General features: G+C 43.2%; 1 protein-coding gene across 1 annotated transcript in view; it reads right to left on the minus strand.

Annotated features, from left to right (window-relative positions):
* Positions 1–3363: 3363 nt before the first annotated feature.
* The window catches only part of CKAP2L (cytoskeleton associated protein 2 like), a 31500-nt gene continuing 13293 nt past the window's right edge, over positions 3364–21570 (minus strand). Inside the window, exons 5-9 of the mRNA XM_060117589.1 lie at positions 19255–19462; positions 13825–13980; positions 8227–8290; positions 6031–6220; positions 3364–4560 (exon numbers count right to left, since the gene is read on the minus strand). Of these exons, the coding sequence (XP_059973572.1) occupies positions 4335–4560; positions 6031–6220; positions 8227–8290; positions 13825–13980; positions 19255–19462 (844 nt within the window). The 3' untranslated portion in view covers positions 3364–4334. The remainder of the gene's footprint in view (positions 4561–6030; positions 6221–8226; positions 8291–13824; positions 13981–19254; positions 19463–21570) is intronic.

Consider the following 21570-nt stretch of genomic DNA (forward strand, 5'->3'; position numbering starts at 1 on the left):
ACATCTCGGAGGGGCCTCCCCACCTCCCTGACTGGATCAGTTCCTTCTCTTAATCTCTCCCCCAGGGACCTCTTTCTCAGGATCATCACACTTTTTTTTTTTTTTTTTTTGCTGTACATGGGCCTCTCACTGCTGTGGCCTCTCCCGTTGCGGAGCACAGGTTCCGGACGCGCAGGCTCAGTGGCCATGGCTCACGGGCCCAGCCGCTCCGTGGCATGTGGGATCTTCCCGGACAGGGGCACAAACCCGTGTCCCCTGCATCGGCAGGTGTACCCTCAACCACTGCACCACCAGGGAAGCCCAGGATCATCACACTTTTGACACTTGTGATTCTTTAACATGTGTCCGCATTGGACTTGAGGCTCCTTGGTGACAGGTCGTTTGGGTCATCATTGTATCTCTGGCTTCCAGTGTCCCGTATGTTTTACTGAGTGAACCATGTAACCTGATTTATTATTACTCTGGGTCAGCTTGTAGAACTGCAGGGGAAAGGGTGGGGCTCAAGACCTCTCATGAGACGAGAGGAAGTGGGGAAGGGCTCTACAACTTTGGATTAGAACCTCCTCAACTCTTAGGAGCTCATCTGAGGCAGGGTAGGGTGGGAGATATTTCTAGCTGGGGGTTGTTCCTTTGATGCAGTTTATATTTTCTTAATCCTGTTGTCACCTCTGTCCTCATTTATCTGCACCTTAGAGATGTACTCCATTACTCCTAAGACTGTGGTAGACACCGATAGTCGTATCCCGTTTCTGGAAGAATTTTTACTTGGGCATGTGGCCACCCAGAAGACATTTCCCAGCCTTCTTTGAAGATGAGTGGGGACGCGTGACCCAGTTGTGGTCCCTCCCCTCCTAAGCAGAAATAAAGCATCCAACTTCCAGGTTGTGACCTTAAAAGGAGAGGGTGTGCCTTCCACTTCCTCTCTTCCCTGTTCCCACTGGCTGCCATGTGAAACTGGTTGAGAGCCCTGCTTGTCCACATGGATGAGGCTGTACCCTGGGGATGGCAGCGCCCCGAGACAGATGTGGTGTGGGCCTGGCACAGCTGAGCACTGGCTGTTTCACCAGGGTTGCTGATGGGCGAGAGATGCATTTCTAGTTGTGACTAGGTATACCGGCTGAATCGGTATCCGAATTCCGGCACCCAGTCCTGAGCAGGCAGAAATGAAGAGAAGCACCATCCCTGGGGTAGTGCTCTTGTGGTAAAAATGTGATCGGTCACCTCATCTGCAGGATAAATGACAGCACTTTGGCTATCACGGTGATTCTTATTTGGTAAGTTGGGAACAGTTCAAGAATTTCTTTCTCAGATTCGCTCCTTCCTTATCACCATCCTAGTCCTCATTTCCATACTTTAGAGATAGGAGTTAAAAGCTCTGGACTTGGAGCCAGGCCGCTCTGAGTTTGAAACTTCAGTCCTGCCTGTCATTTATTATCTCACTTTCTGTTTCCGTACCTATGTCATAGGGCTACTGTGAGAATGTAGTGAGACAAAATGCCTGGAAGGCGGCCAGAGCAAGCATGAAATAGGAGTTTCCTCTACTCCTGAATATATGTGCACTGGTCAGGATTTTTCCCTAGCAACTGACGGAAACCTAAAGGAAACTGGCTTAAGAATAAGGGGATCAATTGTCTCATATCACTGAAAGGTACAGGGCTTGGCCAGCTCCAGGCTTTAGCCAGGGATCAAATGATGTCACTGGATGTAAGCTTACTCTCTCCAGCTCTCAGGCTTATTCTGTGTTGGTGCCATGCTCCAGGAGGGTTTTTTTCTCCATGGTTATAAGAAGGTTTACAGATTTCCATCCTATCTTTTCAGCAACTCTACCAGGAAAGGGGTCTCTCTCCCAACAGAAGTCTGGGAAACGAGTCTCGCTGGTTTTGAGCGAGAAATAACCCCATCGTCCAATCAATGCCGCTGGCCAGGATACTGGGCTCTGGTTGGCCTAGCCTGGGCCACGTGCTCATGTGGGTGGAGTCCGTTCCTGTTAAAGCGACAGATTGTGAGCGGGAAAGAGGTGGTCCTAAGGAAATGAGGGCACTCTTATTAGAAGGGCTACATCCCAAGCGGGCACAACAGATGTCTTTTAGAGCATGAGTACCTGTACCTAGTTAACAGTAATAAATGCGAACTGTCGTGCCTGCTCCTCTCGTCTTCTGGTTCATGGTCATTCTGCTCCCAGATGCCAGTATAGAACCATCCTTATTTATCTTCCTTTAACACTCCCTTTACACTCCCCCCCCCGCCCCCCGTCTAAGAAGCTGAACGTTAGACTTAATTTCTGCCGAGGCCCGTATCTCCCCTGCAAATCCCTATGAATCTTCCTCCCAAGTAATGAAGGGCCTGCTTCTTACCTTCCCTCTCTCCCTCCCTCCTGCTCCAGGTATCTATAGGAATAGCTATTTACTAAACAAGAGGGTTACTAAGAATCTACAAAGAGCTCCAGAATCACGGCGCCGTTTTCTGTAGGTGCTATTACCATCCCCATCACTTCCACATCCTTTTATATGCTGAAGATGCTACTTAGTCCAATCAAGCTGTTTAAAACCTCCAATTTGTCAGTTTGAAAACTATGCCAGTGGTTCAGCCTACATTGTTAGTACCCAGGGTGGTACTGTGAGACGTCCTGCTGGGAACTGGTAATAGCCAAGGTGTTCTTTTGAGAACTGAGCTGTAATACCAAGACGATGTTCTGAGGAGAGAGAGACGTAAAATCACCATAGACAGCTGATTCCCAGTCTGGGCAGGAGGATGGGCATCAGGTGGCAAGGATGAACCGTGTGAAGCCAAAGAGCAGGTAATGCACAGAGGACGGCCGTGCAGGCCCGATCGGAGGACTGGTCCATGGATGTGAGACGGAGTGCCTGAGGTCTGAGGCAAGGCCGTTCCTGACAAGGAGGGTCGTGCCTCAGGCTCTTTTTGTCTCGTGATTTTGAATAGCTGATTTCCCCAAGTCCCATTTTCAGCTTCCAGGACTTCTAAGCAACCCCTCGGGCATTATTTGGCTTTAGAGGGAAAGTGAGTCTGTCTAAAGGGAAGGGAACGCCTAGCTGTGTGGACTCCTGCATTTTGGTTGTGGTGGCAATCTATTTCTCATCAAAAGTTAGTCTATTAGCATTATGGTTTTATACCTCAGTTTGATGAACCTCGTTTTTATAAATCAGACTTAGAGAGATGGATCTGCTTCCCTCACAGTGGAAAAATCCACATCAAGGTGAGTTCTCCAGGGTAATGGGTGTTCCCTGTGAGGCCTCTTGGGATAGCCTATTGGTGTTCCCCAGACAAACCCCTAATTCTCTAGGCCAAGCCACCATCACTGTTTTCTGTAATAAATGATAAATGAATAAGCAGCAATGAACAATATAAAAGTTAATTGTTTTTTAGATGATACATAAATATTAAGAAAACCAAACTCTAAAATATGTTGACTAGGTTTTCCTATACATTATATTTACACAACGATTCTGATTTTACATTTCCACAAGCAGTTGCCCAGGAGGAGGGAAAGGCGAACGATGATAGTCTCTGGGGCTCAGACATCTTCTCAGGCCAGGTGGCCCTTAGCAGAGCAAAGAATTGAAGAGGCAAGGGTCCTTTCCCCACCCCTGTCTGCTGCTCCCTTTAGTTTTTATTTGAAGCATTTCTCAATAACAAATGCACAATTAGGTTTGAATATAAAAAGCTAGATGACCACCCCAGTTCAGGATTGTGTATCATTAAGGAGGCCAGGCCCAGAAGGGATGTGAATTACCTCTCATCTCCAAGGATCTGTGACGGAAGTCAAAGATCACACATAAAAGTCATCTGTGATCTCTGAGCGAAAGGTACAACCAGCATAAACTCAGCTGCAAAAGGAGAGGATTTGACCAGATGGTCTGTCACGTCCCACCTAGTGGGGAAGGCTAGTTTCTACGCTCAGATCTTCCATGCTGGAAGGACTTGCCCTCTCTGCTAAGGTGGATGCAGGGACGAAAGTCTATCATATTGTGGAATTGACCCCCGATACAAAAAAAAAACTATGTTGGGATTAAGGTAGGTCAATAAAATTCAAATTTTTACCATACTTGTGGGGTAAGTTAATTTTCAAAGTTTGAAATTTATGTATGCTGTAAAGCTGTGGCAAACTACAGTCTTAAATAAGCAAACTTTCCCATGGGGGTGTAAAATCTGAGAGTAAGCCCAGGGAATTACTTTCCAAGCCCTGGGGCCCGCAGTCTGCATCCACGATGCCCCTCTATTACACAGTTTCTCCCAGGCCACCTAGGTAAGTGCATTTCTTGTCTTGTGGAGGCTGAAATGTCTCTCTTTTTTTAAAAAAAAAAAAAATCAAGAAATTACGACTCAAGGACTTGAAACCCTAATGTTACCAGCAAAGCCTCATTTCTGCGGAATATAAAACACTCTGTCTCTTCCACTTCTAACAGTTCGTTGAGAGAAGCCACCACTAGGTCATGTTCCTGCAGCATTTCCGGGTAGCGGGACACTGCTCGCTCGATCCTGGCCGAACGCCGTACAGGAGTGATAAGCTTCATGTCTTGCACTTCCGGCATTCCGTTTATTCTGAGAGACAGCAAGAGATGCATTCAAAACCTTCTAACTTCTTTCAAAATTCTACTTGTTAGTCTTTATTTTTTTCTTATTCCCTAATAAAACACAAGAGGCATGTCTATAGCAGCTCTCGTCCTAAGATGGACTTGCCCTCATTGTCAGAATGAACTGGGTGGTGTCCATCTGCTCTCAGATGGTGTCTGATTTTATGATTTAAATCCCTAAATCATAGGGATTTAATTGAATGAAGTGTTAAGTGTGGTTTTATTTGAAGTCAGCTACTTGGCAGTTGGTGTTTGTTTAGTCCATAAACTTTCAAAGAGCTGACACGTTTTGAGGAAATTGGGCCTAACACCAAATGAGGCTGGACTAATGAATTCTAAGATTCTTTCTAGCTTTGACAGTAAATTATTCAAAAAACATCTTTTAAGATGGTGGACCAAACCACAAGTTGAAACTGGAACAAATCAGGCATCTTCCTGGTAAACCTGAATGCATTCTAATCACAGGCAGCCTGGAGGGTAAGCTGCAGAGACCTTTCCACGCAGCGAATCCTGGTCACACATCACAAAACCACTGATTACATTAGCCTCACAAAACTCGTGGCCAGTCTGCTGAAAATGCTTGTCATCAATTCCGGAGACAATAAGAGGTGGTCTTCACGTCAGCTGCCTGCCTTCATCCACCCACGAGCTGACTACAGTGGGGGAAATGTCAGGTCTGAGACAGGAGTTTAGACTGGAAGAGGCCCAGCTGTGCTTTCGAGAGAACGAAGATACAGAACCGTGGTCTTGGTGCTTTTGTTTGGAATTTTCCTTTTAAGAGCACGAACAGAGAGACTGATATTATACTAATGTTTTAGAAAATGACTTCGATACCCTGACACAGTTCCTTAAATTACTAGGGATTCTTAAACTTACACTTGTCTCAAAACCAAACACTTGTGATACTATGCGCAGTCTCTCACTAGTACGTGCCTGACCGCCTCCCTGTTCTTACAGGGCTATTCACAGCTCCTTCCTTCCCACAGCTCCAGAGGTTGCCGTGCTTGGCAGTTTGTGCAGCACCCCGGCTCCTGCCCCCCAGGACTGGCTGGAAAGGTGGGTGGGATCTGCAAGTGCAGCACAAATGAGGGTGAAGTGGGAGGACCAATGCCAGGAGGGAGGGGTCACCACTCCACTCCAGCAGCCATCCTGACTCTGGCAGCTCCTTCCTCATTGCAGGTCAGGTCTCCTTGGGGGTGGTGTGAGGGGGGGTTGGCGTGTGTACTGAGAAAGGACACAGATCTTCCTGGCACTGGTTCCAACCCTCCCCTTCCCTTAGCTCCTTCCCTTAACACCAAAGATGGATTAGACCACCTGGTCCTCGTAGGAGGCAGAAGGTATCACTAATCCTGATGGTATCCTGGATCTGTGGAGGAGAAATTGAGAACTGGACTTGAATTAGACCTGTGAACACAAGCCTGCTTTAGAGTTTGCTTACCTAGGGATCGGGGCGATCTGTAATTTGATACCAGGATGATTATCCTGTTCTGACTTGGTTATTTGGGGTGTTGCTGAAACCTGTTCCCCCTCTTTTGGAGAAAGGCAAGACGTCCCAGACTCCATCTTCTCGGCCAGCATTTCTACTGATGTTATATGAGTTTCAGCAGCTAAAGAGTCAGAGGTAATTCCTGTGTATACAAGGTCAAAAAGAAAAGATTTAGCAATTTAATACTGAAGCTAAAAAATCAATCAAATGAAACAGCAGTTATCTACAATGATTTCTCAGTGATCCTTATGGATTCCGTATACTCAGTAAAGAGTAATTGATTTGGAGTGGGACTTACAACTAGTTTTCCCTGCTAAGCCCTGTAATAACACCCTGCTTCATCAGGCCATCCTCCTAACCAGCCCTCCAGGCAGCCTTGGGGCCTGTGACAATGGATCCCTGCTACCCTTTCAACATGCTGAACACATGCCCAATCTCTTATTCGCTCTCCAGGGAGCTCCCTTAGTGACTAATCATTGGCCTCTTCTTACCCTTACATCACACCTTGGATCAATTTTCCTGACTCATCACTTGACCTTCTGATCCCTCCCTACCCAGGTGTGACCATATGGCTATCATCTTGGACAGCAGGTGAAAAAATGTCTTGTGTTGACACAATTTGCATGATAGCCCAACCATAACAACCAAAATTAAGGGAAGGATATCAGGCTGAGACAGACAGATACTGTGGCTGGAGGCTGAGACCCCAAGAGAGGCCAACAGGGGCCAAGAGGTGGGAAAGGCATGGATTCTTGTCTCCTCTTTTAACTTTTTTTTTTTTTTTTTTTGCGGTACGCGGGCCTCTCACTGTTGTGGCCTCTCCCGTTGCAGAGCACAGGCTCCGGACGCTCAGGCTCAGCGGCCATGGCTCACGGGCCCAGCCGCTCCACGGCATGTGGGATCTTCCCAGACTGGGGCACGAACCCGTGTCCCCTGCATCGGCAGGCGGACCCCCAACCACTGCGCCACCAGGGAAGCCCTCCTGTCTCCTCTTTTTATCCCTTTGAAGAACACTGCCACACATTATAAACAAATAACTGAACTGTAGCATCATTCTCAGCAAGAGGACCACTGAGTATAGGTACTCTACAACCTTATTCCCAAAAGTAATGGGTTAGTTGGCTGTAATTCCTCATGACTTGATTGTTCCCCAAAGGTTAATCTACCCCTTTGTTTTTTTTTTTTTTTGGCTGCATGGCATGCATGGGATCTTAGTTCCCCGACCAGGGATTGAACCCAGGCCCTCGGCAGTGAGAGCGCGGAGTCTTACCCACTGGACCGCCAGGGAATTCCCTAAACCTACACTTAAAGTTAAAAGATTTGTCACCTTCTAAGATTATAAAAATAATCCATTTTATTTTCTCAAGGTAGCTTTTCTTTTTTCCATTCATATAACAAATATTATAATTAATGTGCCACTCACTGTATTTGGCACAGTTTTCACAGAAGAGTTCTCTAAAGGTTCTGGCCAATGACAGTAATGGTGAATTAAGTGAAATGATTCCTGAGATGGGTATGATTTAAAGGTATAACATGAATTTGGATGTATATGTGTTGGTGGGCTTGTTATGATGAAACATGTAACTTAAACCAAAGCACCTCTCCCATTTGCCTCAGTCTCTTCTGGTAAAGAGTCACTTGCTGGGCTTCCCTGGTGGCGCAGTGGTTGAGAGTCCGCCTGCCGATGCAGGGGACACGGGTTCATGCCCCGGTCTGGGAAGATCCCACATGCCGTGGAGCGGCTGGGCCCGTGAGCCATGGCCGCTGAGCCTGCGCGTCCGGAGCCTGTGCTCCGCAACGGGAGAGGCCACAACAGTGAGAGGCCTGCGTACCGCAAAAAAAAAAAAAAAAAAAAAAAAGAGTCACTTGCCTTCTCTCACCTTCTCTCCAGGGAAGCAAGACACCCTAGTCTAGGCTGCTCTGGTGGAAACCTTTGTTTGGTGTTGATCAGTATATTTACTTGTAATAATAGAATAGAAATGAATCAGCTGATGATGAAGGCCGAAAGGGCAGGCCATGGAAACCAAGAAGCAAGAGGCATTTCAGGGGACTTAACAGTTACAATTCTTTTTTTACCTGCTATGTGTTCCTCAATGACTTCTACTTGAGTGGCTGGAGGGAATGAATTTAAATACAAAATAGTAGTACCTTTTGTGGTTCTGTCTGGGTCTTGCAAAATATTAAGGACAACTTCCCGCAACTCTTGTATTGGCTGGAAGGAAGAAAATACATGAACAGTATTAAAAACATTCATGGAAAAAAGTGATCTAAGGAACTTATGATGTTGTTCAACATCAAATAGGCTATTAATAACAAAAACATTTCCCTTTTTATCTCTTGTCTAACTATAAATAACATTTAAAAGGTTTCAGTTTTAGCTTTATGGGAAAAATAAAGGAACAAACAAAATGTTGGTTAAATGCTGGCATGCTTGACTCTTTTTTTTTTTTACACAAAATTGCAGATTTTATATGAAATCACACCAAGAGGTACACAGTAAACTCAATAAAGTTAACTGTGGGAGGAAGAGAATGATAGTTGGGTACAGGAATAAAAGAATAAATAAAATGAGAGGCTTTGCATAGAACAACCATGACGATGTGTCACAAACTGTGAAATATGATCAGACCTCTGACACTCTGAGAGGTAAATAGGTACCTCTTATTTTTGCATGGGGGCTCACGTTCTCAGAGGGCTAAGACAAGCACGTATGTGGACAATGTGATATCTCTTCACGTCCATCCTGGGCATAGAAGTCTGGATATGGCAAAACCTGGACAAGTCCATTTTGTGGATGCATAACATACTGTACTCCAAAAGTTAAATCTAGTCTGTGTTTGGGGTGCTGACCTGACCCTTAGCAGGCTGGACAAGTCCATTCTATGGATGACACATTTAGAGTCTCTGAGGGCAAACTAACCCATTCTTTCTTGATGGCAAGTTCAGAAACGAAAAGTCTGTCAAATCCATTCATTGGAAAGGTAGTTCACACACTCAGAAGGCTGAACAAGAACAAACTGTGGGGAGTGGGCTCAGGCACTCTTTGCTTTGGATAAGTGCATTGATGTATTGTGGACGTCCTTTCTGTGGATCAAGCGTTCAGCAACTCTGAGTGACAGCAAATAATCGTTCTGTTGGATTGGGATTTACTCCTTCTGTAGACTGAAGCATCCTCTTCTGCAGAAGGCACCTCAGACGGTCTACTGGTGGGGAATTCGAGAAACTGGCTCCAGGAGAGCTTTATCAGGAAGGAGTCTTCCCACGCGGTGCCCTTCCCAGTCTCTCGGCTTCTTGGCGGTAGCTGTCTCTTCGGCCTTTTTACTTAATTGCCAGGTAAGCAGCGTGCATCTTGCGGAGCGACCGCTCCTCGCCCCACTGACGTGTGCCACGCCGGGCGAGAGCGAGGTGTGCGAGTGGGAGGAGTGCCGGCTTCTGACACGTGGACTTGGGCTTCTCCGGGGCGGGTGGGTCCCGTGCTCCGAGGTGACACTTTTTGGTTGGTGCGAGGCTGGTGCGCTATATGCGAGCGCGAGGAATGCCGGGAGGGGCTAGCCGCGTGGGTGGTGGCAGTGACAGCGGAGACCTGGGTGGGGTGGGGGGTTTGCTCACGTGGCCGCCGCCATCTTGTTTTTGGCATGCCTGACTTTAATGAAGAGATGTATTTATGGAAAGTTGTCAATAATAAATTTCTCTAAATCAGTTTTCTTATTGACATATAATCCCCACTGAAGATGTGTTCCCACATAAAGATTCTGATCCAAAGATGTAAAGCGAGCCAAACAGAAAATTTGGCATATATTTTTAGTGCTGTCTTAACTGAATTTTTGTTTTTATTATAAAAGTCATAAATCTTTTAAATTTTATTTATTTATTTGTGGCTGCATTGGGTCTTTGTTGCTGTGCGCGGGCTTTCTCTAGTTGTGGCAAGCAGGGGCTACTCTTCGTTGCGGTGTGTGGGCTTCTCATTGCGGTGGCTTCTCTTGTTGCGGAGTACGGGCTCTAGGTGCACGGGCTTCAGTAGTTGTGGCACACAGGCTCTAGAGCGCAGGCTCAGCAATTGTGGCACACGGGCTTCGTTGCTCCACAGCATGTGGGATCTTCCCGGACCAGGGCTCGAACCGTGTCCCCTGCATTGGCAGGCGGATTCTTAACCACTGTGCCACCAGGGAAGCCCAAAAGTCATATATCTTATTACAGAAAACTGAACAATAGGTCAAATTTGAAAAGGAAAACCACCCATAATCCTATCATCTAAATATAACCTTTAGTTAGCATTCTGGGCAATTTCCCCCCAGCCTTTCCTTTCTTTCTTCTTTTATTTGGTAAAATAACATAAAAAACAAAACAAACAAAAAAAACTATTATAGAAGAGTAATTTTCTGATAAAATTATCTGAGATAGCCATCCTTTTTAAAGCATGTTAACCAGGCCATGAAGCAGAACATCATAAATGAACTGTATGTTCTCATAGGAACATAATATTTGGAGCCTGGTCTTCCTGACCTCGGACTCTGTATCAAGTAAATAACAGATACAAACTGACAACAGAGCATAAAAGCAAAGCTACCTGTACATTTTTACAAAATCTAAAAGGCTGTAAACTTAAGAAATGGGAATAAATGTACAGAATATATTGCAAGAGGTCTTAATTATATAAAACACTCATCAAGTGTATTTTATATTTTCACAGGCTTCTAGCTAAAGACGACACATTGAGTACACATTTCTTTTCTTTTTTTTTACACATTTATTTCTAATCACTCTAGAAACTCTACTGAAATTATAATAAAGGGATTAAAAAGGAGGCAATAACCACAGGGAACAGAAGAAACAGCAACAAGATTTTGGAAGCTCGAATGTAGAAGGAAGAGGTAAGCAGTATGACCAACTTGAAAGAGCCAAATTCTAAGGTGGCAGTGTGGCTAAGAAAGAACCTGATTCAACCCCAGAGCCTCTGAAAGGCTGAGGAATGGATGGAGGGGTCAAAATCAGGAGGGCTCTTGAGCATCTGTCAAAAAGCAGTCAGGGGCTTCCCTGGTGGCGCAGTGGTTGAGAGTCCACCTGCCGATGCAGGGGACACGGGTTCGTGCCCTGGTCCAGAAAGATCCCACATGCCGCGGAGCGGCTGGGCCCATGAGCCATGGCCGCTGAGCCTGTGCGTCCGGAGCCTGTGCTCTGCAACGGGAGAGGCCACAATAGTGAGAGGCCCGCGTACAGCAAAAAAAAAAAAAAAAGCAGTCAGACCTGGGAATTCCCTGGCGGTCCAGTGGTTAGGACTCGGCACTTTCACTGCCACGGCCCTGGTTCAATCCCTGGCTGGGGAACTAAGATCCCGCAAACAAGCGTGGCTCGGGAAGTAAGCAAGTAAATAAATAAATACAGTCAGACCTCCAAATCCACCCTGCATTCCTAAACTCCATGCAGCCTGGTGACTGTGCCCCTTCTACCTTCATCCATACAGGACACTGGGCATGTATCCTCCAAGTCTCTGGGGGATATCATGCAAGATTGAGGGTGGGAGTGCCTACTGAAAAAAGGGATAAATGAAAGTTTCCACGCTGAAGGTTGAGACACCCAGCTCTCTCCTGCTCCATAACACCTGGTAGCCTGGTTTCTAGTTCCTGGGAAGAAGACTGGATGAGGCTTCTTCAGAGAATATAACCAGTCTTAGAAGGAAGACCTGAAGACACTGATACTGAGGGTTCTTCAGTCAACTGACTCAGCCAAATCACCCTATGGTAAAGCCTCATCTGTGTCCAGAGTTTTTAACAAGCTTTTTAAAATCCACCTCTTATATTGAAACAGCCCAGTTTCACTGGCATCTGAGTAAAGCATTTCATGAACAATAGAGAACAACCCCCTACCCACCAAAAAAAAAAAAAAATGGTGAGAGAAGAAAAGTATTGCAGATGAATCAGGCAATGCAGGAAGAAATGGGAATCTGAGGGTTTTGGTGAAAGGAGATCCCAGAATGACAGCCAATAAAGACAGGGGTAAAGAACAACCTGTCGAGCCTGGAACAGATCAAGAAGGGTCTGGGAGAAAAGTCTCTGAGAAAAAGAAATCAATAGAATATCTAATGCTTTGAAAGTATGGAGAAATTTAGATAATTATAGAAGAGTATGGGAATTAATTATATAATAAATACTCAGAAAACTAAGCAAAGGGAAAACAAGAAAATAATTTCAGGAAAATTATAAAACCGTACTTGAAAGGCAAAGTAATCACAGTGTATACCACATGGCTCAATGCATATTTCTCACATAGTCATAACAATATGAACACTGAATAGTGACCAGAATTTCCATATGACTCTAATGGAAATATGGAGGACAGTAAAGGTCTGCAGGGGTGATGGGGTGTCTATGTGTGTGTGTTGGGGATCTGTGTGGGTGTGTGTGAGAAAGAAGGTTAGATCCTCATCCTGTATAGTTGGATGTCTACAAATCATGTCTAAAGAGAGAAAAATCAAGAAATAGTAATATAAGCATGTTATCTGAAACTATCAAGGTAACAAAATACTCAGTTTGCTCTGGGAAGTGAGAAGTGGGAAATGGGAGGGGAGGGAAACAGAGGCCTTATGGAACAGACCTTATCAAATTATTTATTTAAACTATGTCCATGTACAAGTCTGATTCTGAACAATCATGGAAAAGGTATGGCAGAATATATGATGACATGGAAAGTGATATAGGGAAAAGAGTTATGAAACTATTTAATGCAGTCTTTGTTAAAAAAATTATATATAGGGCTTCCCGGGTGGTGCAGTGGTTAAGAATCCACCTGCCAATGCAGGGGACACGGGTTCAAGCCCTGGCCCGGGAAGATCCCACATGCCACGGAGCAACTAAGCCCGTGCACCACAACTGCTGAGCCTGCGCTCTAGAGCCTGTGCTCTAGAGTCTGCGAACCGCAACTACTGAAGCCCGCATGCCTAGAGCCTGTGCTCCACAAGAGAAGCCACCACAATGAGAAGTCCCTGCTCGCCGCAACTACGGAAAAGCCTGCGTGCAGCAACGAAGAGCCAACACAGCCAAAAATAAAAACAAATAAATTTATTTAAAAAAATTATATATAGACAGTGGTTTTACTAGGGTTTAGGATTAAAAGTTACTTCATAAAATAGCCCTGAATTATTGATTTATGGACATTGATGTGTTGGGTTTACTATATTTTTAGGTTCTTTAGGTGAGGTATGACTTTCTTAGTATTGGCTATTGACGTTACATTATAATTTTCTATGCTATTACTTTTCACAAGTGCTTATTTCTACAATGAGTGTAAAGTGAGACATATTCGCTTGACAAGAAAGTGATTCTATTGGTTTACATGTAACACTATATTCTACAAAATAAATTTTTTTTTTTTTTTTGCGGTACATGGGCCTCTCACTGTTGTGGGCTCTCCCATTGTGGAGCACAGGCTCCAGATGCGCAGGCTCAGTGGCCATGGCTCATGGCCCAGCCGCTCCGCGGCATGTGGGATCTTCCCGGGCCGGGGCACGAACCCATGTCCCCTGCATCGGCAGGCGGACTCTCAACCACTGCGCCACCAGGGAAGCCCCAAAAATAAATATTTTAATTAAAATGTTCACAAAGGACATATTGTACTTCATATTTTGCATAAAGTTTATGAAGTGAATTAGAAGCTTCAACATTACATGACATAACCGTCATTTTGCAAACAACAGAGAAGTCATATGAAAGAGACGTGTTAAGAAGTCACCCACTCCAGGTAGTTACTTACTCTGGCCCCATTTCTAATGGCCTCTTCATACAGCCCAATAACATCAAAGGTGCCTTTACTTGCCAACAACTTTGCTTTGCAGATCCAGAATTTAGCAAATTTTTCAGCCTCAGGAATACTGGACAAAATGGCAAATATTTCATTAGAATGTACACCCTGGAAAAAAGAAAAATACCCAGAGGTAATTATTACTGTCTTGCTGTTATTCTCTCCTCATATTTATCATAGAAGGTATGCAGAAATCAGTCTGATCAATATTTTTTTGAATTTAAAAAAAATTCAATTTTATTGAAGTAATTTATACAAAATGCACCCATTTAAATAGCATGTTTTGATGAATTTTGACACTGATCATTAAATTTTAAATTAAGAGACCAAATAGAAAAATATTTATCATAGTTGAAAGTAAGAAATATGTTCTACATTTTTATGCAAAACCAAAACCAAACCAAACCAAACCCTGGAGTAATCAGCCATTCATGTATTGCTTACACATTCAAAATAATGTGAACACTGAATGGTGACCAGAATTTCCGCTTGACCCTAACAGAAGAATGAAGGATGGCAAAGGTATGCAAGGGTCATGGGTGTATATGTGTGTGTGCTGGGGATCCACACAGGTGTATATAAAGATAAAGAGGGTTAAATCCCACAAAAAGGAACTTGAAAATGGCTTCACTGGTTTGGTTCCCTTCTGCCTTGTACCAAGAGCAGCGCAGTGACATGGACCAGGAGGAATATGAAGAGCTACCATGCCCAGAAACCCAGGCACTGGCACACTCAGCCAAGCAGCACCTCCTACTTCTCCTGAGACGGGAAAGACACAAGGGTAAGTTCACAGTCAAGAATCATTAATGGGCTTCCCTGGTGGCGCAGTGGTTGAGGGTCCGCCTGCCGATGCAGGGGACGCGGGTTCGTGCCCCGGTCCAGGAAGATCCCACATGCTGTGGAGCAGCTGGGCCCGTGAGCCATGGCCGCTGAGCCTGAGCATCTGGAGCCTGTGCCCCACCACGGGAGAGGCCACAACAGTGAGAAGCCCACGTACCGCAAAAAAAAAAAGAATCACTAATGTTTGAGAAAACCAACACTACATGAAAGAGGCATAAAACTCAAGAACCAGAAGAATGAACACTGGAGCAAACAGCTGAGGGAGCAAAGAGAAATACATTTTAAGAGTACTGTAGTCAGGACAGGAATAAAGACGCAAAAGTAGAGAATGGACTTGAGGACACGGGGAGGGGGAGGGTAAGCTGGGACAAAGTGAGAGAGTGGCATGGACTTGTATATACTACCAAGTGTAAAATAGATAGCTAGTGGGAAGCAGCCGCATAGCACAGGGAGATCAGCTCAGTGCTTTGTGACCACCTAAGGGTGAGGGTGGGAGGGAGACGCAAGAGGGAGGAGATATGGGGATATACGTATATGTATAGCTGATTCACTTTGCTATAAAGCAGAAACTAACACACCACTGTAAAGCAATTATACTCCAATAAAGATGTTAAAAAAACAAACAAACCTGTAGTCAGCATCTTCAGAGTGATAAGAGAATATTACCATCATGAAACTAGAATGAATGCTATGAAAAAGAATCAATAGAAAGGCAGAACAGTGGCATGGACACTGTTGAAGAATAAAGCAGTGAGCTGAAAATTTGGCTGTGGAATTCTTCCAGAACCCAGTGCAACAGAACAAAGAAATGAAGAGTATAAAAGAAAAGTTAAGAGTTCTGGAGGATACATCTATTACTCAAGAATTCCAATATCCAAGTAATAGAATTTCTAGAAGAAAAAGTAGAGAAAGAACAAAGCAGAACATACACTCAAAGCAGCTGTAGAAGAAAATTCCCAAGGACTGAACAATGAAACAAGTGTTCAGACTGCAAGGTCCTCAGAGAGCTAAGCAAGATGGATGAAAAAAGACCCATACTTAGAAAACCAAGGAGGGAATTCCCTGGTGGTCCAGTGGTTAGGACTCCATGCTTCCACTGCAGGGGGCGTGGGTTCGATCCCTGGTCGAGGAACGAAGGGCCTGCAAGCTGCATGGTATGGCCAATTAAAAAAAAAAAAAAAGGGATAAAAGGAAAATCTTAAATCTTTCCAGAAAGGGGAAAAAAAGGATTACCTATACAGGAATGAGAATTAGATTGACATGAGACTCTAATAAATCAACAATTCCAGATGTAAGAAAGAAAATGAAAGAGTAACTTCAAATTTTCCAAGGAAGACCATGTGGATTTAGAAATTTCCCCCAGCCAAACTATGAATCCAGCAGGAGGGTGAAATAATGACATTTTTACAAGCATAACAACTCAGAAAGTTTACCATTCAAAAACATAAAGTTACTAGTGAACAAACTTTAGAATTCAAGTGGAAGACTTGAAAGAAAAGTAACCATGAGAAGAATATATAACTTGCATACCATGTTTGAACTCACACTTACCACTTTCTTTTATGATTTCAATTTATATGCTTTCGTTATGAAATAAAGAAAAACTGGATAAAGAGATGAGGGAAAATAAACCAAAAAATAATTCATGTAAATTGAATTACAAAATAAAGTGGGAGAGCTAAAGTTAAACATATGAGTAATTGTTACAATAGATGTATATGGGCTAAATGCACTTTTTTAAAAGCAGGGAGTTCCAGATTTGGTCAGAGAAATTAAATTGTATGTATTCATGAGACATACCTTTATAAATAAAGGGATAGAAAAAAATCTACTAGACGAATTGTAAGAACAACAAAGCAGGTGTGGCAAGATTAATATCAGACAAAAGAAATATCAAAGCAAGTCATGAATCTTTAGTACCTAACAACATAACTTGGAAAAACAGAAAGTAAATGTTGACAGAAATACAAAATGAAATTATCAATCACAAATCACAGTGCCAGTGACAGACTCTGGCATATTTCTTTCAGAGAGCAATGGATACCCACGTAGAATTTTCTGTTCAATAGAGAATCCGTATCCTTTTCAAACACTTTTGGAACATTCACCAAGACTGATCAGACATTAAGACCAGAAAGAAAATGTCAACATTCACCAACCATAATGCAGTATAATTAAAAATTGACACCCAGAAAAAACAAAAAAAGAACCCCAAAAAACCCAACACCAACAAAACCAACTACATATCTGGGAGTTAAAAGATACTCTTCTAAGATAATTTTTGGATTAAAGAAGAACTCAAAATGGAAATCTCAAACTAGAAACGAAAACGAGAACATGTCAGTTATTAGGCTATGATCTCTTAGCTCTAAACGCACCTTTTATCCTCTGCTTTGTTGTGCAGAATTCTGTAAATGTGCTGGAATTCTGTAAATCACTTTCTGCTCTGACAGCAGTTCTCTGATGGGCTCGGCCAGTATGGGGCACTAGAGGGAGGTTGAAGGGCTGGAGAAGAGGCGACTGCCTCTTTCCCATTTGCTTTCATCATCCCAGAAATGGTCCTTCACTCTGGCAGCAGCAGTTGGTTCTAGCCTCTACCTTTTTTCCCTGGCATTCACAGACTCTGCTTCCCTGTGCTCCTTCAGAGGCAAAAGCACCAACCGGGTAGCTAGCATCGTTTTCTCAAGGTCTGAATCCCAGCCCTGCAGGGCCCCTCCTCCAGCTCCGGTGGCACCAGCATTGCTAGTAGTATGCCCTCCCTAGAGTTGGAGTCCCACTTCCATCAGGGTTTGTCTCTCCTAGCTGCTAGGTTCGGATATCCCCACCCTCTCTTTGTTCCCCTTTCTTCCTTGAAGGGTCTCCTTCAAGGAAACTCACATAAGACACTGTGAAACCAACCTTCATATTACATTCTTTCTATTGAGATACCTTGTGTTTCTGTTTTTCTGATTTGACTCTAACTGACACAAAACATTACTTAGTCAAACATGAAGGATATGATCAAAACTAAATTCAGAGGCAAACTGATAGCACTAAAATATTTTCAATAAAATAAGACTGACATAAATGCTCTAAGCTTTCAGCGAAAAAAGCTAGAAAAAGAAAAATAAACATAAAAATAGATGCAGACACTGATGCAAGAGAAAAAAATAAAACCCAAAAGATGGCCTTTTAAAAAGATGAATAGAGAAATCTTTAGCAAGTCTGATTTAAATAAAAGGCACAGAATTACTAAAATTGGCTCAAGAAATACAAAACCTAAAGAGACCAATGACCATGGAAAAATTTGAAAAAATAGAAAATTTTTTTCTATTTCTATTTTTCTAAAAAATCCCCCAAAGTCCAGATGATTTTATAGGTAAGTTCTTATCAAACCTTCAAAGAACAAAATAATTCTAATGAATCTCAATTGTAAATAAAGTATTTTCAAGGCACAGGAAAAAAGGAAAATACCCAACTCATTTGACAAAGCCAGCATACTGATACTAAGAAAACACAAGAAAAGACAACCAAAGAACACACATAAAAATCTGAAATAATTGCAACTCACAAAATCATATACTTCATTTCTCTACATACTTATACTGTTAAGTAAATGCATAAAAATTGTCTGGAAGGATAATGGGCAGTAGTGGTCACCTCCAGGGAGAAGCCTGGGGTGTGTACCTTGTGTGTGTGCGCGTGTGCCTGTGCAAGTGCTGGGAGTAATTTACCTGTATTATTTGAAATGCTTTTAATAATAAAAATGTATTCAGGTATGTTTTTAATGCAATGAAAACAAGAGAAAGAACAAAGAACTGAAGTTTAATTCCACAAAAGAGAAGTAGTTAATGTTTAACTGAATCTAATGAAAAAACTGCCCAGAGTAGACCTAATTTGAAGGTTTCCTTTTTTTTGCTGATATACAATACTACCAGTCAAACAACAGAACTGAGTTTGCTTCAGGCAAGGACCTTAGTATAGAAGTCTATCCAGCTATTTTTTATTAATATATTTTTCCTTCAAGGAATATCCTAAGGATCATACCCTTTGCTTACCATTTACTTTATCCTTATCTGCAAAATCCAAGATACAATTTGGATGCCATTCATAGCTACCTAGAGACTTTAGGATAATCTAATTCTACATGAGGGCTTGCCTTTTGACTTTAGCTTCATATCTAAATGTCAAATGTTTACTCTTTGGACCTCAATACATGAAGAAGGCAAGAGTTCCTTTTGAATCCCTCTGGAGCCAGACTACTTGGGTTGGGTTAATTTCCCAACTTCTCTGTGCCTCAGCTTCATTTGTAAAGTGAATATCATAATAGTCATTATGTAATTGTATGAAATAATATAAGTAAAGTGCTTAGAACAGTACCTGGCATACAAGAGTCATTATTTAAGTACATGTTTATTATTAGTACTATCCTTCCTCTCTATTAAAAGGAGGAGTTAAATTTCTGCTTAGACAGAGGTTATCTCCCCTACACTATATTTAACAAAAATGTTTAAAAAACTCTATGATTCAGCAAAGCTTTGGGAGCTTATTGTTCTCACTCACCCCTTCAATGAGCTGCAGACATTCTGTCAGAGTGTTGTTAATTTTACTGGATAGTTCAAGTTGTGCTTTCTTTTCTTCCTCTTCTTTTTCCATACTCTTCCAGAATGAAATATTCATTTCCTCTATTATTTTTCTTTTTGTTTTAAGTTCCATAGGAGGCCGTTTATAGATCCTCCCCTTAGATTTCTGCCATTCTTCCAACTGTCTCCTGTTATACAATTAAAGAGGGGGATGGTTTTAGGGGTCTTTTTTGGTACATGGTTAAGCTTCTAAAGTATGACATGCATAGATTATCAATGAACACCTTCAACAAGAAAGTCAGGAGAATGTTTTAAAAATAATTTACCAATTGGTATTGGAAGCACTGGTTGCCCCCACCCTTCAGAAGGCAGATGCCAGACAGATTAGTCGGATTACAACAGGTGGTTAGCATCTCAGTCTTCAAACTCCTTAACTTCCTGATTATTCTTCAATATTTTTCTCTGAAAACTTTTACCTGTATGCTACTCCTGACAATTGATGTCCTAAGACATCCCTCCATCTCTGAGATCATTAACTCAGCACTCCATTTCTCTTATCATAAGCTTTGTATCTGCCACTCAACCAGACTCACCAAACCTGTATTCTGCCCTCAGTAGGGTCTTGGCCACTCAAAGTGACCCACTTTGCCCAGGTCCTTAGCCCTCTCCTACCACACATGACCCCCTCTTCCCCCAACGAGATCAATAATTTCAGGGCTCTTTTCTTAAGTAGCTGGTCTCTGATGGTGCCAAGTCCTAATCCTTGCTCTCCCCACACTGTTCACTCTCCACTCCTGCTCCTAGGCAGTCCATAGACTACTGTTGAAGGAGGCACCAAGACATGGAGGCCCAAGCGTCTGAATGTAGGCTCTTCAATTTCTTTAAATTACAACTACATGTTTATGACTCACAAACGTACACTTCAGCCCAGATCACTCTCTAGGGTCCCAAACTTTGTAAACTCCAGTGCCTAACTGATATCTTTTATTTGATGTCTGGCAGGCATTTAACATTTAATAGTGTTCAAAACAAAGCTCTTGATTTTCATCTCCAAATCTTTTCCCAAACAGCCTTCCCTACATTGGTAAACAGTGCCCCAATCTACCCAGTTGCTAGGGCCTAAGACGAGGAGTTGTCTTGAGTAGTCCTTTCTTTTCCCCATGTCCAACACATCATCATATAATCAGTATTGATTCTATCTCCACTACCGCCATTCTTGTCCAGATCACTGTCACCTTTTGCCTGAAATGCTGCAGCACCCTCCTAACTCATCTCCTTCCTTCCACTCTAACCCTTTTCAAATTCATCCTGTGCACAGCAGCTAGTGATCTTTATAACGTAAACCAGTCAGGGCCAGGAACTTTCCATGGCTCTTGGAATAAAATTCAAAATGTTCTCTGTGGCTGGAGGTGCAGTGCAGGTTGGTTCCTGCTTAGTTCTCCAGTCTCATGTCACACCACTCTCCCCCCCACTCACTGCCTTCCAGGAGCTCTGGCATTTTTTCTGTTACTTGACCCAAGCTCATTCCTCCCTCAGGGTCTTGTATTGTCTGTCTTCAGTCCTCTGCTCAAATGATAACTCCTTGAAGAGGTAATTTTCTGTAATTATTCTGTCTTAATCAACATGTTGATTTTCTATCTTTTCCACTAGAATGCAAGAAGTGTTTAATTACAGTAAAACTCACCTTTTTGGTACACAGTTCTGTGAGTTTTGACAAATGCATGAAATAATGTGACTGTGACTACAATCGAGATATAACACCCTCAAAAATGCCCCTGTGTTCCTCGGTGGTCAACCTTGCCACCCATGCCAGCGCCCAGCAGTCACTGATCGCTTTGCTGTCCTTATAGCTTTGCTTTTTCCAGAAAATCAGTACCTATTTTTTAAAAAATTATTTATTTTTGGCTGCGTTGGGTCTTCGCTGCTGCACATGGGCTTTCTCTAGTTGCATCGAGCGGGGGCTACTCTCCATTGCAGTGCGCGTGCTTCTCATTGCGGTGGCTTCTTTTGTTGCGGAGCAGGGGCTCTAGGCGTGCAGGCTTCAGTAGTCATGGCACATGGGCTCAGTAGTTGTGGCTCGCGGGCTCTAGAGTGCAGGCTCAGTAGTTGTGGCGCACGGGCTTAGTTGCTCCACGGCATGTGGGATCTTCCCAGACCAGGACTTGAACCCGTGTCCCCTGCACTGGCAGGCGGATTCTTAACCATTGCACCACCAGGGAAGCCCCTGAGAAAATCAGTAACTATTAACTCTCTTGTTTCTCCCTTGATTTCTCAGCACAGTCTATACAGTGCTTAT

This window comes from Mesoplodon densirostris, chromosome 14, assembly GCF_025265405.1.
Source record: "Mesoplodon densirostris isolate mMesDen1 chromosome 14, mMesDen1 primary haplotype, whole genome shotgun sequence".
Lineage (NCBI taxonomy): Eukaryota > Metazoa > Chordata > Mammalia > Artiodactyla > Ziphiidae > Mesoplodon > Mesoplodon densirostris.